At 47.2% G+C, this 17,292-nt stretch overlaps 1 protein-coding gene across 2 annotated transcripts in view; it reads left to right on the top strand.

Annotated features, from left to right (window-relative positions):
- Nucleotides 1-17,292, top strand: part of METTL26 (methyltransferase like 26) — a 79,553-nt gene that overhangs the window by 60,463 nt on the left and 1,798 nt on the right. The window contains exons 6-7 of one of the 2 annotated variants that reach the window (XR_015300689.1): nucleotides 13,950-14,799; nucleotides 16,208-17,161. Coding sequence is in view for 1 of the 2 variants with exons in the window: in XM_086941280.1 (XP_086797406.1) it covers nucleotides 13,950-13,997 (48 nt within the window). In the remaining variant the exon portion in view is untranslated. Of the gene's footprint in view, nucleotides 1-13,949; nucleotides 14,968-16,207; nucleotides 17,162-17,292 lie in introns of those variants that run through there. The other variant, XM_086941280.1, reaches the window with a different exon arrangement.

Genomic DNA, 17,292 nt, shown 5'->3' with positions numbered 1-17,292 from the left:
TTCCTATGTTTAGATGGCTGGAACTTAGGTGGAACACTCGCCATTATTCATTTGTCCAGAATACAACATACACTCCTCATAATACCACTCAGTGCCACATAATTACACGCAACATAATTGCACTCTACTCAATGCCACATAAATACACTCCACATAATACCATACAGTGCCACATTATTATATGCTACATAGTTACGTTGCACTCAGTGCAACATACACTCCAAATAATACCACTCAGTGGCACATAATTACACACCACACAATTACACTCTACTGAATACAACAGAACCTTCCCATAATACCACTCCGTGCCACATACTTATATGCTACATAATTACACTGCACTCAATGCAACATACACTCTAAACAATACCACTCAGTGCCATATAATTATATGCTACATAATTACACTGCACTCAATGCAACATACACTCCAAATACCACTCAGTGCCACATAATTACACGCCACAAAAGTACACTTTACTGAATACAACATACACTCCCCATATTACCACTCAGTGCCACATAATTACACGCCACATAATTACACTCTTCTCAATGCAATACATCTAAGTCACGTAAATAGAAAACATGTTGCATTACAAATGCTATAGGTGTCACATTTAAAAAAAATGATAACTATTGGCCATTCCCCTCTCTGAAGACCTCAGATATCAAACTTGATTTGTAAATATCACACCTAGCTTTAAAAGAATGAAAGTAAGTGTCTGGCTTGTTTACTTTGAAAATAAAATAGCCCTGAAACATTTGCAACATGAAAAAATAAATTGCACAAAGTTAGCAGATAGTTTTGGCAAGCTGTTCTGCATTTTTGTAAGGTTGTTTGAATATAATTTAGTAAAACATGGCTGATGCATGCCAATATTTTAAAACCTTGACATTGGAGAATCTATGTAAAACCCAGCATTGATGACATGGAAAGCGAGCTTTAGCAAAACCTATAGATCCACGTTTAATGTGCCAACTCCTGTGCTACTGGCACATTTGAGCTAGGCAAACTGAAGGGAGCAAGCAAAAGCAGGCAGAGAGAGCTTCAATTGCAAGTAAGCCCTGCTTTCTGCTGTTGAACAAAGGAAACCTAAATAAATATTGAAAAGAGCCAGTGACGTGGATACTCCCATGGAACCCAACAAGGTAAACCTGGAGAGGGCTTTGGAGGGCCCGGGTGAAACATTTGACACAAGGCCCCTCAGACTGCTTTGGTCTAAGTATAAAACAAGCACTGGCAAAGATATTAGGTCTAGGGTTAACTTGCTCATAAAGGTTGGGGGCAAGGGATCCTTCTTAAATATCATTCTTTAGTTTGTATGACTTACCAACAAAAGTGCTATAATGGAGGCACCATTGTCACCCTACATTCTTTTGACATAAAAACAAAAGGAGAACTGTTTTGGAGGCAAGGGAGCCTCAATATAGCCCATCTTTAATTTCCATGAAACTGAACACAATACCAAGTCCAAGCGGCACTTAAGAGAAGTCGCCGGGGGAGGAGGAGCCTAGCCTGCAACTGTGATTGCCGCCTGAACCCTCGGCTCTGCCGACCCGTTTGCTTTCCTCCCGTACCACCGCTTATCCTCCGGACTATCCTGTGTTCCCGTTGCGGTATTGGCCTGGGGAAGTGCTGCTGTATCCAACGGTGTGCTCCCCGAAGCGCCCTCCGCTCTAGAAGTGATGAAGCTTCCTTGTCTCCGTTTGAGTGCTTGATGGCGGCGGCCGGGTCTTTGTTCTCAGGAGCGGCCGGCTCCGGACACGATAGCAGCGGCCATTGATTGCAGCGCGGAGTAGGCAGGCGGAGAGCGGCAGCTGCATCAAGTCTTTCGGAGCGGTGTGCAATTTCTCCCCTTCACTCTTCACTCTTGCTTACAATTGCGGCTACCGCGGATACATTTGTATCCCTTCCCTTTGATGATCTGCAAGCTTTCCATTCTTCGGCATTGTGAAGGGGGCCATTTTAAGACAAGCGCTCTACAACTAAACCTGAAGGCTCAACCCGCTGCTGAGGCTGATCATAACGGCCGGCGCTGCACTGCCATTGTGTGTAGGGTCGGCATGGAGAGTGTTGCCCCTGTCACTGGGACTTGGCGACGCTTGTCGGGGCTCTGACGGGATGGCGGGCTGATGGAAGAGGATGGCGGTGGACGGGCTCGGGGACTGCCACACGTCTTCGAGCCCCGCGTGCAAGGAGCTGCAGTGTCCCCCTCTCCTACGAAGCCCTTGAATCTCGGAGACCTTTTGGGCGCCCTGGCTAACTTGCGTGCTGAGCTGCGTGACACCGCCCGGGACCTGGTGTGCCGCCTAGAAGCCACGGTGCCTGCGCTGTCTTTTGCTGGCCGAGCTGGCGCTTGTCTGCAGAGCGCTTCGCCACACCCCGGGCTCGAGTATGGTGAGCCGCCTATTCAGGGGTACATGGAGGCGCCTGGGGAGCGTGAATTGATTGCCGCCGGAACCCTGGCCATGGTGAGGTGTGGGCCTGAACTGGTACAGTGGCTGGGGAACTGCCTCTGGGCGCCATGTTTTATACCTCCTACAGGATCTGCGGGCGACTTTTGTTGTTGTGATTTGGACATGCTGCTGCCGCCTCGGCTGCTTCTCGATGGGGGACTGATGTGGTGCGCTGCTTTTCTCTGTACATTCGTGAGCCACATGGCTTTGAGATGGTCGGCTGGAAGTGGACAAAGCCTTGTTCTGCAGTGGTCCTTGCGACTGTACTCCCCATTCTGGATGGTTGTTTCGCACTTCACAGGCGCACTGGAACGACAAGGACAGGGTTGATGATGTTTTTCCTCTTTACTTCTTGTTGGTTGCTTTGCCGGGACTGTGATGGGTAAGCGGGGGAGCCGGACGTTGATGATGTTTCAATTGGGAGTCGGGGGTGGGGCGGCTGCGCATATATAGACTGGTTGTTTCGGACACATGTATGGCCCTCCACCGGTTTCTCAGGTGAACCTTTTTCTTTCTTTCTCTTCTTCTTTATTTCGGGTACTCTTTATTGGGCGACAGGCACACTGCTAGGGGGGGGGGGGGGTAGGCCGGAGCCTCTGCATGCGTGTAGGGTGGGGGGTAGGGGGGGGATTTCATTTGTCTGTTTCAGTTCTATGGGCCTTATTTTTCTTTCTTTCTTCTCCGATCTTTTTCTTTCCCCTTTTTCCTTGGGTCATGATGGGTCGAAGTGGGGTGGGTGGTGACCGGCACACAACAAGCTTTGCGATTGCCTATCCTTCAATGACGTCATTGTGCCACCATTTTGATTCTATTTTACTGCTTGCCGGGGTTTTTATGATGGATATCACCCACTTCTGCTCTGGACGGACTATGTGAACTTTGATCCTTTCTAGCGGTTAATATTTACTACGCTTCTTAAAAACTACAAAAGTAAACCTTAACTTCTCCTGCTTCTCGGTGGTATGCACATTTCCAGTGTAACCCATGCTGCTTGTATCATATTTTGAGATGCTACCGAGTCACCGTATTGCTTGCTTATGTGCTTGAATTGTAGCCGTGGCCGGCCGGAGGGTTGTAGGCCCGTATTTGTATTCTGATGTTATGCAATAAAGGTTTTCCAAAAATTAAAAAAAAAAAAAGAGAAGTCGCCGGGAAGGAATAGGAGGCGAGGGGACGAAGGAGCATACAGGGGGTGGGGGGGAGGGGGGTAGGGCGGGAGGAAGACTAAGTGCACAAGGGAAGGAGGGAGGGAGGGGCTGGGGGGAGCTACGTGATGGCTGCAGGTGAAGGAAACTGGGATGTCACAGAGGAGGGAGGGGTGTGAAGGGGCGACTGAAGAGGAATATAGTGAGACACACAGGACGGTGGAGTAGGAACAGACGGAGATGACCATTGCTTAAAGCGAATGTGTTCAAACTTTTGGGTGCCGAGACCCCCCTGTCAACATTTTCAGTCGTAAGGACCCCCTCCTGACAAACATTTCTAAACCTGTAGGCAGGGCTTCTGGAATTACGAGGCAGGTGAGTACCAAATTACACGAAATGCTTGACTGAATTGTGTGGGAGGAAAATGTAAATAAGGTTATGTGATGCCACGTTATTTTGGGATAGAATTGCTTCATTATTTTGACATTTTTTGCACACAATAACACAGAGAAAAGATTTCACCCCATCAGTACCAGTTTATGACCAAAATACAGCAACTAACATTAGAAAGATGTCTAGTCAACCTTTGCAATGGGCCTTCCACTCCGCAGAAATATGTGCTGCCTCATTAGAAGCTCACCTGGCCCTGGCCGGGAGCAGCAGGGGTTCCTTAAAACCCTAGTGGTCTTGTGCAGAGTTAAGCAATTTACCCATGCTGCTTCCATCCCTGTCTCCTCTCCCAGCCCCGTATCCCTCTCTCATATTGCCGTCTTTTTCTTTCACCACTTTTTACAACTTCTGAACTCTCCCCATTCAACTTCTCACTTCACCCTTAATCACTTCTTGCCATTCTGTCTTTTCACTGCCCTCATCTCTAACAGTTTCTCGCATTTATCTCATGGCCTCTCTGGCCCCGTCACCTCCCGTGCCCATCTGCACTTCTCATTCGCCTCAAGTCTCTCCATTCAAATTGTTGTCTATTTGTACCTTACACCTCTCCAGTCCCCCTATTCATCTTTCACATCTCTACTTTGTTCTTTCACACCTTCTTAAACAAATGTCCCTCTCCCCTGTTACCGCAGCACCAGTGCTTAATTAGATCAGGTGGTTTCCAGTGCTCCGACGAAAAAAACAGAATTGAAATATTAACATTTTTTTGTGACATTTGTAATAAAGCTTGAAACATTGAGAGAACATAGTTGAATCAGTGATGCTGTGGTTGTGCTGAGTGATGCTGTGGTTGCGCTGAGTGATGCTGTGGTTGCGCTGAGTGATGCTGTGGTTGCGCTGAGTGATGCTGTGGTTGCGCTGAGTGATGCTGTGGTTGCGCTGAGTGATGCTGTGGTTGCGCTGAGTGATGCTGTGGTTGCGCTGAGTGATGCTGTGGTTGCGCTGAGTGATGCTGTGGTTGCGCTGAGTGATGCTGTGGTTGCGCTGAGTGATGCTGTGGTTGCCCTGAGTGATGCTGTGGTGGTGCTGAGTGGTGCTGTGGTGGTGCAGAATGATGCTGTGGTGGTGCAGAATGATGCTGTGGTGGTGCAGAATGATGCTGTGGTGGTGCTGAGTGATAATGTGGTGGTGGTGGTGCTGAGTGATAATGTGGTGGTGCTGAGTGATAATGTGGTGGTGCTGTGGTGCTGCTGAGTGATAATGTGGTGCTGCTGAGTGATAATGTGGTGCTGCTGACTGATAATGTGGTGGTGTTGAGTGATAATGTGGTGGTGCTGTGTTATAATGTGGTGGCGCTGAGTGATGCTGTGGTTGCGCTGAGTGATGCTGTGGTTGCGCTGAGTGATGCTGTGGTTGCGCTGAGTGATGCTGTGGTTGCGCTGAGTGATGCTGTGGTTGCGCTGAGTGATGCTGTGGTTGCGCTGAGTGATGCTGTGGTTGCGCTGAGTGATGCTGTGGTTGCGCTGAGTGATGCTGTGGTTACGCTGAGTGATGCTGTGGTGGTGATGAGTGGTGCTGTGGTGGTGCAGAATGATGTGGTGGTGCAGAATGATGCTGTGGTGGTGCTGAGTGATGATGTGGTGGTGGTGCTGAGTGATAATGTGGTGGTGCAGTGGTGGTGCTGAGTGATAATGTGGTGGTGCTGAGTGATAATGTGGTGGTGCTCCTATTGCTTGTAGAATTTTAAAGTTTCACTTGCTTCACTTGCTTCGTTTTATGTAAATTGCGCCGAGCGCTTCGCGCTTTTAATCATCATTATTCTACCGCCTAGGGGGAAATAAGGGAGTCTTACCCGCACCATAATCGCCTCATACCCACATTTGTGGGATAGAAGGGACTCGGGGGCTCAGCAGCATCATCGCGCCGATTTTGAGCGCCATCTTGGAGTGGGGAGAAGTCCTTCCACTCTCAGCGCCATCTTAGGTGAGGAGAGACACTCGCCCTGCCAGGACCCACGTGACATCCAGCCGGCCATTTAAGATGGCCACTAGACAAGTGCGCAGCGAGGGTGCGCAGCGGGGGCGCCGGAGGTGCGCCAGAGGTAAGCCCGTTTGCGCCCGTTCGCGCAACGGACGCGCTTAGGGCCGCTACCTCTGGCCCATCCGGTTCAATTCGTGCTGTCTATACTCGGGCTGAGTTACTTAGACTCAGACCTGATCAGAACCCGATCAGGCATCCTACCTCTAGGCCAATTTCCTGTGGTCTGCTTAACGTCAGATCTCTCTGCAAGCACCACACGGAAATAGCCTTCCTCATCGAGTCTGAACAACTCGATGTCCTCTTTCTCACTGAAACGTGGACTCGGGATGACTGTGAGGTCGAGCTGGGCCTAGCCTGCCCCCCAGGATACAAAATCAGCCATTCACCGCGCCCACTTAATCGTGGAGGGGGAATCGGATACATCTATAGAGACTCGCTTACCCTCTCCCAGCTAAAAACTCGAGAAGTACAGGGATTTGAACTGATGGGTTTTATAGTCAAACAGCAGGAGTCGATCTGCTGTTCGGGTGTCCTTTGTTACCGTCCTCCGGGACCAGCACCATCCATACCTCTTTTCATTGACCTGATTTATGAACTTGCTAGCTCCCACTCCAAGCTTTTGGTTCTTGGAGATTTTAACCTGTGGGCAGGCAGCTCGTTGGATAATGCATTTTTCTCTCTCAACCAAGCTTGTATAGATATCAACTTAGTACAGCTGGTGAACGCTTCCACGCATCGGAAAGGCCATATTTTGGACCTGGTGTTTGCGGACCCTCAATGGGCATCATTAGTGGACATCAAGTGCCAATACTGGACGGACCACTCTTTGATTAGGTTCTCCCTTTGTCTGGAGGACGCCACTTCGCGAAAGGCTGGACTACCTCTAGCGAAGCTAGAGAGACCCTGGTCCCGTATCCTCAACATCACTCCACTGCCGAACGTCCTAGGTGAGGATTTTAAGCTTGGTAATACAGCCGAAGAAAGTTATACTCTCTTCTGTCAGTCCATATCTAGCTCGCTGGATAAGTTGGCGCCCCTTCGGAAGTCACGAGGGAGGGTGAACCGAGCCAGTCCTTGGTACACGAGCGAACTACGCCAGCTCAAACTTGACTGTAAACGCGCAGAAAGGGTCTGGAGGAAACAGTACCTAGACTCTGAGAAAATTGCATTTAGGTCTGCTATGCATAAATATAAAGCCCAAATCAAGATAGCGAAAGCGACCTTTCTTGAACTCACTTTGAATCAGGCCCCAAACAAGGCACAGGCCCTTTTTAAAATTGTTAAGGACCTTGCTCACCCTACGTGTGTGGCTAGTGCAGTCCCCTCATCGCAAGCTCTTTGTGACTCTTGCGGACGCCTTTGAGGAAAAAATCCGTAAAATCCTAGCAGGTCTGCAGGACCCACGGAATTCCACCACTGAGGAGGGAGCTCCGGAGGAGACGGCTAGTCGACCCCTGCAGAGGGTTATTCATCTCTGTCAGGAAGCTCCGGCCACGCCCTCCAGTCGACCCCGACCAGATGAGCAGCCTCCCAGCTCGGGAGCTCCGGCGGCGGAAGCCAGTCGACCCCAGCTGAGTAGCCCTCCTCCCCTTCTTTTGGATCAGGCCCTCAGCTTGGGAGCTCCGGCGACTGTGGCCAGTCGACCCCAGCTGGACAGCTCCTCCCTTTCAGCCCCAGACTCGGCCCCCTGCTTGGGAGCTCCGGCGATTGCAGCCAGTCGACCTCAGCAGAGTAGTCCTCCTTCCCCTTCTATGGAGCCAGTTCTTAGTCTGGGAGCTCCGGCGAGAGAGGCCAGTCGACCCCAGATGAGCGGCCCCTTCGTTCCCATTCTGGATCAGGCTCTCTGCTTGGGAGCTCCGGCGAGTGCAGCCAGTCGACCCCAGCAGAGTAGTCCTTTCTCTCCTTCTCTGGAGCCGACTCTCAGCCTGGGAGCTCCGGCAAGCGAGGCCAGTCGACCCCAGCTGAGTACTTTTCCCCTTCCATCCTTGAAGGAGTTCGGCGACTTAGCCCTGACGATCTCATCTGGTTCGCCTTTGGATCCTCTCCCTCCAAGACTATGGAAGGTGTTTCAAGAGGACCTTTTCCAGCCCTTGCATGCCATCTGCTGCCAGTCATTCGAGACAGCCATTGTTCCAAGCTGCTGGAAGAAGGCAGTGGTATCCCCGCTTTTAAAAAAAACCTACGCTCGACCCTGCTTGTCTTTCTAATTACCGGCCAATCTCCCTGCTCCCTTTTCCGGTCAAAATTATGGAAAAACTGGTTACCCGCGCTCTGTCCAGCTTCTTAGAAGGGAACATCTGGTTGGACGAGACGCAATTCCGCTTTCGCCCAGCGCATGGGACGGAATCCACGCTGGTGACCGTGCTAGACAATCTGCGGGCGCGGGTCGACAGTGGACGGGCAGCATTCTTGGTGCTGCTCGACATGTCGGCCGCGTTCGACACGGTCAGCCATCCCACCTTGATCTCTAGGCTGGAGGAATGCGGGGTCAAAGACAAGGCCAGGGATTGGTTAATCTCCTACTTGGACTGCCGTCAGCAACGGGTTTCGTTACCCCCCTTCAGTTCAGAGGAGCGGAGAGTGGGACAAGGAGTACCCCAGGGCTCAGCCATCAGCCCTATACTCTTTAATGTCTACCTCCGCCCCCTAGTCCAGCTCATTAAATCCTTTGGTATCTCCGCATTTAATTATGCGGATGATACCCAGCTGGTCTTTTCTCTGGAGGGACAGGATGCAGTCACACTGGAGACTTTTCACCGGTGCATGCAGGCGACAGCGGATTGGCTCCTTCTGAACTCGTTACAGTTCAACGGAACAAAGACAGAGGTTTTACATTGTTCCATCGATCGAGTTCCTCGAGATCTCCCAGTCGACTTCTGGCCTCCGTCTTTCTCAGAGACGGTGTCTGCGGCACAATCAGCGCGCAATTTAGGCGTTACTTTTGGGCCTAATCTGCAGTTGGATCTACATGTAAACAAGACCACCTCTACATGTATGATGCTGATCCGTATGCTGCGCAAGGTCCTTCCTCTCCTCCCTGAGCAAGCCAGACCAGAAGTAGTGCGTTGTACCATCCTAAGTCGACTTGACTATTGTAACGCACTACTTCTGGAGGCCCCAGTAACACTTCTGGGCAAGTTGCAAAGGGTGCAAAATATTGCTGCCAAACTCGCCCTTTCTCGCCCCTACCATAGCTCTTCTACGGCAGCACTGCGAGAACTTCATTGGCTGCCAGTCCATCTGCGGGTGCGCTACAAAGCAGCGTGTATTGTATTCAGGGCTATTCATGGCCTGGGCCCCATCCCTTTGCGGCGAATGTTTGCCTGGTATCGTCCATCTAGAGCTCTACGCTCCTCGTCATCCAGGCTACTGGTAGTCCCGCGATTCCAGAGAGTGAGGATGGGTGGCCGCTCGTTCAGAGTAGCGGCAGCCAAACTCTGGAACTCTCTGCCTATATCCTTGAGAAGCCTTGAAGATCTTTTAGCTTTTAGAAAGGCTCTGAAAACTCATCTTTTTCCCAGGATAGGCTGAGCTACTGTTTTCATTGGAGTACGGGTCAAAGCGCCAGGATGCCCTTGGTGGTGACAGGTCGCGCTATACAAGTATGCCACAATACAATACAATACAATACAATAATGTGGTGGTGCTGAGTGATGCTGGGGTAGCGCTGAGTGATGATGTGGTGATGCTGAGTGATGATGTGGTGATGCTGAGTGGTGCTGTGGTGGCGCTGAGTGGTGCTGTGGTGGCGCTGAGTGGTGCTGTGGTGGTGCTGAGTGGTGCTGTGGTGGCGCTGAGTGGTGCTGTGGTGGCGCTGAGTGGTGCTGTGGTGGCGCTGAGTGGTGCTGTGGTGGCGCTGAGTGGTGCTGTGGTGGCGCTGAGTGGTGCTGTGGTGGCGCTGAGTGGTGCTGTGGTGGCGCTGAGTGGTGCTGGGGTGGCGCTGAGTGATGCTGGGGTGGCGCTGAGTGATGCTGGGGTGGCGCTGAGTGATGCTGGGGTAGCGCTGAGTGATGTGGTGATGCAGAGGGCACAAAGGCACAAAAAACGAGTCTAACAGAGGGTATAAGGATGTGGCCAGCCTTGATTATTAAAAGTGATGACCGTGAATTTAAATCGGCTGAAAGAAACCAAAGTGAAATGAATAACCAAATTTAAACTACTCCTCAGGCACTTCAAGTGCAACGATTCTCAATAGAATCATATGTAGTTGATCTTGCACCTATTAATAGCAATGCTGACAAACTCTCCAGGCATAGAGAGCCACAGGGTATAAAGACACACCCAAACATAATGCTCGTGGTGATATGACCTTTTCATTTACCAATTGCCGTTTTGGAAACTGCATCATTCGTGCTTTTCATGTCTAGGGAGTAACACTCTAAATTATTTAAAGAAACTCCTAATGCACTGCACAGTGGTGTCACGAAAACGAATGTCCCCGCCACTGCAGATTGCGAAGCCCCCTCCGCCCCCATATCTCCCAGCTCTCTATTGGCCTTGGCCTGAATGGGGGCCCTCAGGGTGGAGGTGCTGCTGAAGGGTCACACCGATAACACAACTTGGGTTGAGTGCACTGAGGCGAGAAAGGCTGTGATGGTGCACTGCACAGCGATTAGCATAGCACGGCACACTGCACAGTGGTGAGCTTGGCTAGAGTAAGGTGCATAGTGACGACCATGGCTATACCGTGCTGCCCAGTGAGAAGGGCACCGAACAGGCAAGGCGCTATTTGTGCAAACTAATTAACAGCGCTAGGCTCGGGAGCTATACTTCGTGATGTGATGGTGGTGCATTAAATGCCCGTCCTGTATTAAAATGAAAAACACCGGAAAAGATACGCTTGTTTATGTGCATTGAAGGTAACCTGTCGGGCATTAAAATTAAACCGCCGGAGAACAAAGAGCTGTGAAAGCTAACACTTATTAGCTGGAAACATACAAATGAAAACTAAACAATTTAATAAGTATACGTTTGTGTGTGCACATTTAAAGGAAAACCGACGAAAACAAAGCGCCGTGAAGTTCCATTTCACATTTAAAAGAAGCGGAAGGAAAGCAAAGCACAGTGAAGTTCCAAAGCTAAACAACTTAATAATAATGATAAGTTTGTGTGTGCACATTTAAAGGAAAACCAAGCACGTGAAGTAAAGCCAACAGCAAACGAAAGGGCTAGTTGAAGCTGCCATGATAACAAACGCATGCAATGTCGTAAAAAACAAGCGGCACTGAAGGAAGTGTGAAGACTGGGGAGGAGAAATGCGAGACACGGCCTGGCCGCCGTGAAGTGTGTAGCAGTGGGCGGGTGAGCGGATGCCTTTGAACTGAATCTCTCGGAGGCAGGCGGCTGGGGGAACAAATGGTAAAAAGCGCGTGCATGTGCACATGCACTCGACGTAATCCGCGATGGTTTCAGAGCTTGGATGAGCCTCTATACTCTTGTCCTATTATTGCTTGCGCGATTAATAGGACAAGACCTAAAAAACTAAGCCTCAGTAACCAGTTTTCAAAAGGTATGTAAATATGCAAATGGTCTTTAACGACCTGTGAAAAACTCAGGGGTGCCAGGCTGTGCTGGAGATAAGACTTCCGACACAGCCCAGCGCAGCTCACAGCAGCTCGAGCTGAGACACACCACGGGGGAGGAGGGGGGCTGAATCCCTGTAGTCCGATGGGCCCGGGCAGAAGTGTGATCAGGAATGCGCGACCCCCTTTCCATCACTCCACGGCCCCCCTGGGGGTCGCGCCCCACACTTTGAAGACCCCTGCTATAAAGAGATCACTGAACTCAAATGGAGGGGAGGGATACACCGAGAGATCCCCTGGGGGCGGATTTGTTTCGCCTAGTTAATTATAACTAAAATTAAATTAAATTAAACAGCCACTAGCATTGGGTGACGGATGAACACTCCCCAGAGAGGAGCGTAGATGTAATTTGACAAAATCAAACTGTAATGGCTAAGAGAAACTGATCGGAAAAAGCCAGTGATTGAAAGGGGCGGATGCAAAGCCCGCTCTATTTATATTTTAATCAAAAGTTCTGTGTTACTATGTGCGGTTAAAACACTGACTTAAGACAAATGTCCTCATGAAAAGAAAATACAGCTCAAGCATCTGGTGCCATCTACTGGTAGGCAATGGTAGCTACAAATAAAGTGCAGGCTTGCTTTAGAAGTTGAATGCAGCAGACGCAGGTGGACTACCAAAGAGCACTGTGTCCATTATGAATAGGTAGTCATCCTTTGAAACCATGCCATTCCCCGGCTGCCTTTTAGCATACTTGATGGAATCATGGTGTTTTCAAAGGACATAGAAGAACATAGAAAGTTAGATTGAGAAAGAATCCTGCTTTAAGAACACATTCCTTCAATGCCTAGGCAGGCAATGAAACGGCTACTTACCTGTAGGAGTAGTTTTTCAGCTAGATGACTTTTCTGGATTCACAGTTGGGTCCGAAATTATCTCCTTTTAAGGTCGAGCCTGGGCAGTGCATGTGCTGCTCTGCGAGCCATGCTATACTGGAGTATGTACTTGAAGCCCCGCTTACTCTCCACCTGTATTTGTCATTGGCTTGTGTCATTGTCCTTCGTAAATGTTGGCTTCTGATGCGTTATTAGGCTAGTTAGTCCCTCCCTTTTACCACCTTGTCATCGTTTGTAACCTCTCATGAGGACTGGCCTTTTTATTTTGGTTGTTACACAGTACGTATTTTTTAGTCTGTAAGCACTATTTTCTTGAATGCGTTTCTCTTACTGCAGGAGTCTCTTGTGTGCAGCTGTGGCCACCATCTTGTCTGTTTAACTCTTAGTCAACAGGGAGCTCTTCAGGGGCCAAGGGAGACAGAAGGGGACAACTCTGCAATGCCTTCAAGCATTTGGAATGCAGTAGGTTTCGCATTTACGCGAGTTTGAGCTAGTGGCATTGTAAATGACAATGCCTTTTATATATCTTTTAATAACCAAAACATAAGTAAAAGGCATTGTCTTATGCAATGACAATAGCTCAAACTCGTGTAAATGGAAGACCTATTGCATTGCAGATGCTTGTTTTTTTCCCCAACGTTGTAAGTCTGTCTTGTCTGTGATGTCAAACGGGCACCCTGGAAGTTCCTGTGTGTAGTCGCCATCTTCAGATTCTTTTTCCCCTAATGGCGACTAGTATATGTTCTAACGTTTCCTCTCTTACTGCTGTGTTGTAGTCTGTTGGGTATGGTGATAAGATCTTACGGCCCCCCCAAAAAAACTAGAAATTCACAAAAAACAAAGGTTAAAATGATATTATAGTTCGGTATGGTAAATGCATTCTTACTTTAGTTTAAAAAAAAGTATTAATTAGTTTACTGAGCTAACTATTAAATGTCCCCCACCATGCTTTGTTTGCAACTTCACAGTTTGCATCTCCCATGACCTGTTTATTGACATCATTGATAACATCTAAAACAACAACATTGATGACAACACTGGGCATGGTGATGTTAGGTTTTAACAAATGTTCACCTAACTATACCATCACTGTAACCTTTGTTGTTTTTTTCTGTGGAATTAAAATATATATGTATGTGTAGAAGCTTTCAGGGAGTTGTTTTCATCCATTGGTCTGTCAGTGTATCATTAACAATTTTGTTGTGCCCACTACAGTGTATAGTGTGGGGCACAGGAACTTCCCACTTCAGTCGATGGCTTACCGCTCTGTGAGTGATGACATTCTGTTCTTTCACAATGTTCACTTACACACCTAAAGTAGTTCCTTCATACAGTTTTTCAAAACTATGCGAAAATATTGGCAAAACCAAATGTTAGCAGCCAACACCAGATCTGGGGTTGTGTGATGTTACTTCCACAGTATGCCAATCTGTTCTCACTGCTAAGATTTTAAAAACTGTTCTAACCCATGCCTTTTTCTGACTTTCCCTCAGGTGGACATGCCCGCCAACAACAAATGTCTGCTCTTCCGCAAGCAGTGACTGGTGGGAATTGCCGATTGTTGATTCCCTCCCTGCGGGGGCTGCCTAAGTTTCCCTGTTTGTCTTCCTATCTATGGCAGCGGAAGGTTGACAATTCTCTCCCTGCACGACTGCCTCCTTTGGTCACAGTTTGTGTATATTTCATCAATGACTCTAGTCTTTTAAACAAACCATGTTCCTCTCCTTGCGGCCACAATGGCAGACGAAGCTTAACTAATTGTAGAGACCCTATGCAGTGTCTCTGGGACGATTTCTACCCTCCCTGTATGACTACAATACGCCCCAAACCCCCTTGCTTTTGTGCCTTGCAGTAGATCAAGATTTTGCGATGCAGACCATTTGGTTTTCAGTATCTTTAGGAAATCTGACCATGTTCATAGTGCTAGTGGATTCCTACCATTCGTGTTTATACTAACAACAGTACCTCCATCAGACCAAGAAAATGAGCACCATTGAGTTTGGTAATGTTAAAGTAAATCTAGGTAAAGTGTACCATGCCATGACATCAGTTGCTATGTAACATGCTAGTTATTTTCAAAACCTAATACCCAGTTTACATGGATCCTTCTAGTCTTTCTGGGCATTTGCTTTCTGACTTGGACAGGCCTGTATTTCATTGTACATAATTTGTGGAGCTTCAGCACTGTCTAGTGACCAGTAATGTTATAGGGCATTCCTGCAAACAGGATATCTTCAGTGTTTTTGCAGTGGAGTAATAGGCTTTACGGGATGCCAAAAAGAAAGCCTTGGCCAGCCAATGACTATTCTGGTTGTGACACTTTCGTGCTGCTAATTGGTACTAGTTTACCAATTTCAATCTTTATTATGCTTTGGAACTCGTTAGAGGTCCACATAAAGAAAAAGTACAATACAAAATACCATTCTCAGTGAAAGTAGGCAAATCATAGCAATGACAATTACTGGAACACAGAGTGACACATTATTAAGCATGCCGGTCTTCAAAAAATTTCTAAAAAACATTTAAAGAAGTTAAAAATATGAAAACAAAATCTCTCATTGGGGGGATTATATAAAGCATACATAAAAGAATTCACATTTAGAATACCCATTTGCAAACATACTTGTCTTATCCACTTACTGCGATGAGAACGCAACGCTGGGCATATCAAAAGTACATGTATTCGGTCTTGGGTAGAGAGATGACAAAAGTTGCAAATTGCAGATACTCCGTGCCATTTAGTCAAAAGATTATTTAGGGGTAACAAATCTTGTCTCAATAAAAACCAAAATCTCCTAATACCATGAGGTAAGTTCCAAGTGGCGTAAGGTTGGGCGGATTTTCTTGCAAATGAATCAGTAAGAAGATTGACACCCTTCTTATCAAAAGTAGCAGTAAAGTCTAGTCTAAAACTAAGGTCCCAAGTGGCTTCCTTCAGGACAGACTTTAACTGGGATGCAGATAAAGAAAAGAGAGTACTCTCTTCCAATTGCAAGAGGGATACAGCCTTTCTAAAGTTGCTAACAATCAAGGAGTGTTCCCCTAAACCTCCCAATAATTCAGTCCTTAAGAGGAACCTCATAGTCCCCTCTTCTCCTCTGGCTATGCTTGCGACCCAGCGCACCACAGCTGCCAAGCCTTGCACCCAGCTGCTGCGCAGACCGAACTCAAGTCTGCAGGCTGCCACGGAGCAGGCGGAACTGACTGAAGAAATACTTCTTAGCAATTTCCCCTCCACCTTATTTAAGAAATCCCAGTGCTTTATATCAATTAATTCTAAACCATATAGAAGGGTGGATGGGACCTTTGCCCTGAAGACCTCCAGTAAATGAGAAAAATGCCTTTTTCCCAGTGCCGAGTACAGTGAATTTAGACTTCTTCCTTGAGCTAATGCCTTTCGGACACTGTTGTCGGTGTGGGATTTGGCACTTAAATTATCACAAATTACTTTTCCAAGAAAAACATAATTCTTTACAACCTCCAGTTTGTCATCTCCCACGGACCAGGAAAAATTCCTGAATTTATGTTTTTTCCGGCCTGTGATGCACATAATTTTACTCTTACTTGCATTAATTTTTAGGAAATGAACAACTGCATACTCATGTAGAGCAAGGAGGCGTTTGGCAAGACCTTTGGGCATAAGATCCATTATTATGATATCATCCGCATATAACATACATGAGATGTGTTTTCCGCCCAGAATTGGAGCTATACCATCGCAAGAGGAGAGAGAGGCGGGTAAATCTACTAGTTTACCAGGATATCCCCTCTTCCCCGGGTTCAATGTTAGAACATGGGTTACGAGCGAATTTGGTCTGCCCATTGTGCATTGTATTTGCCAGATGACCTTGGGTTATTTTAGGTAACTTTGTGCAGGTGCAAAAAATAAAAACATGGCTAATCTAATTGCAAAATTTTGTATCTTGTATTTCAAAATTAAGGCCAACAGATTTGCATCACTTAAAAATCATGATAATGCATTACGTAAACATGCTTTATACACTTTTTAGAGAAAGAAAAAAATATATATATTAATGTATAATATATATATATATATTTTTTTAATCTAAAGTGCAACTGATGATTTTGTTCTTTTTCTAACGTTTGTAATGATTAAAAAGAAGATTGGGTTTCCCTCAACTATGGCCCAATCTTTCACATTTGAAAGTAAAAAAGTAAATGTTTCCACTTCATACTATCTAAATACAGCTAAAACATTTTTTATTATTTCATGTGTGCGGCTCTTCATATCCCTGCCAAGGCCACAAAGATTTGCATTCGTACCTAGGTGGTGTCTTTTGAAAATGTATGGTTGGGAAGGTGTTGGTTGTAGAATGCCATGTGGAAAATGTTGGTTGACAGTCAAATCAATTGGTGTTGTATTTTCTATAGAGCAAATACCTTTATTCCATCCCCTATTATACATGCTGGAAAAATTATGCAAATGAATTTGTCCTGTCAAGCTTAATTTCTTTGCACCAGTGAACATTTTCTGTACGACTTCCTCACATGAATGTACTCTGTTATCTTGTGCACAACTCATGTGCCTTCTCTCTGGTTGCCTTTTGTGATAAATTGGGAGTGTTAGGAAGTATGCTGATCACCACTATTAAGTGCTGCGTATATACCTTATCTACATAATGGTGGGAGAAGACCTACTCAGACATGCCCCTCGACTTTCAAAAATCCATTTTTTGATCACTCTGCTTAACCCCATCCGCGCTAAGCGTTTTCCCGCTGTCCGCTAAAGATTCGCAAATCCCGAGTTACATGACGAACTCAGCTCGTCATGAGCGTACGACAGGCGTACCTCATGATGAGCTGAGCTCGTCATGA

The sequence above is a fragment of the Lissotriton vulgaris genome, chromosome 10 (assembly GCF_964263255.1).
Source record: "Lissotriton vulgaris chromosome 10, aLisVul1.2, whole genome shotgun sequence".
In the NCBI taxonomy this organism is placed as follows: Eukaryota; Metazoa; Chordata; class Amphibia; order Caudata; family Salamandridae; genus Lissotriton; species Lissotriton vulgaris.
The sequence above is the reverse complement of the archived record's forward strand: the minus strand, read 5'-3'. Positions and strand labels throughout refer to the sequence as shown.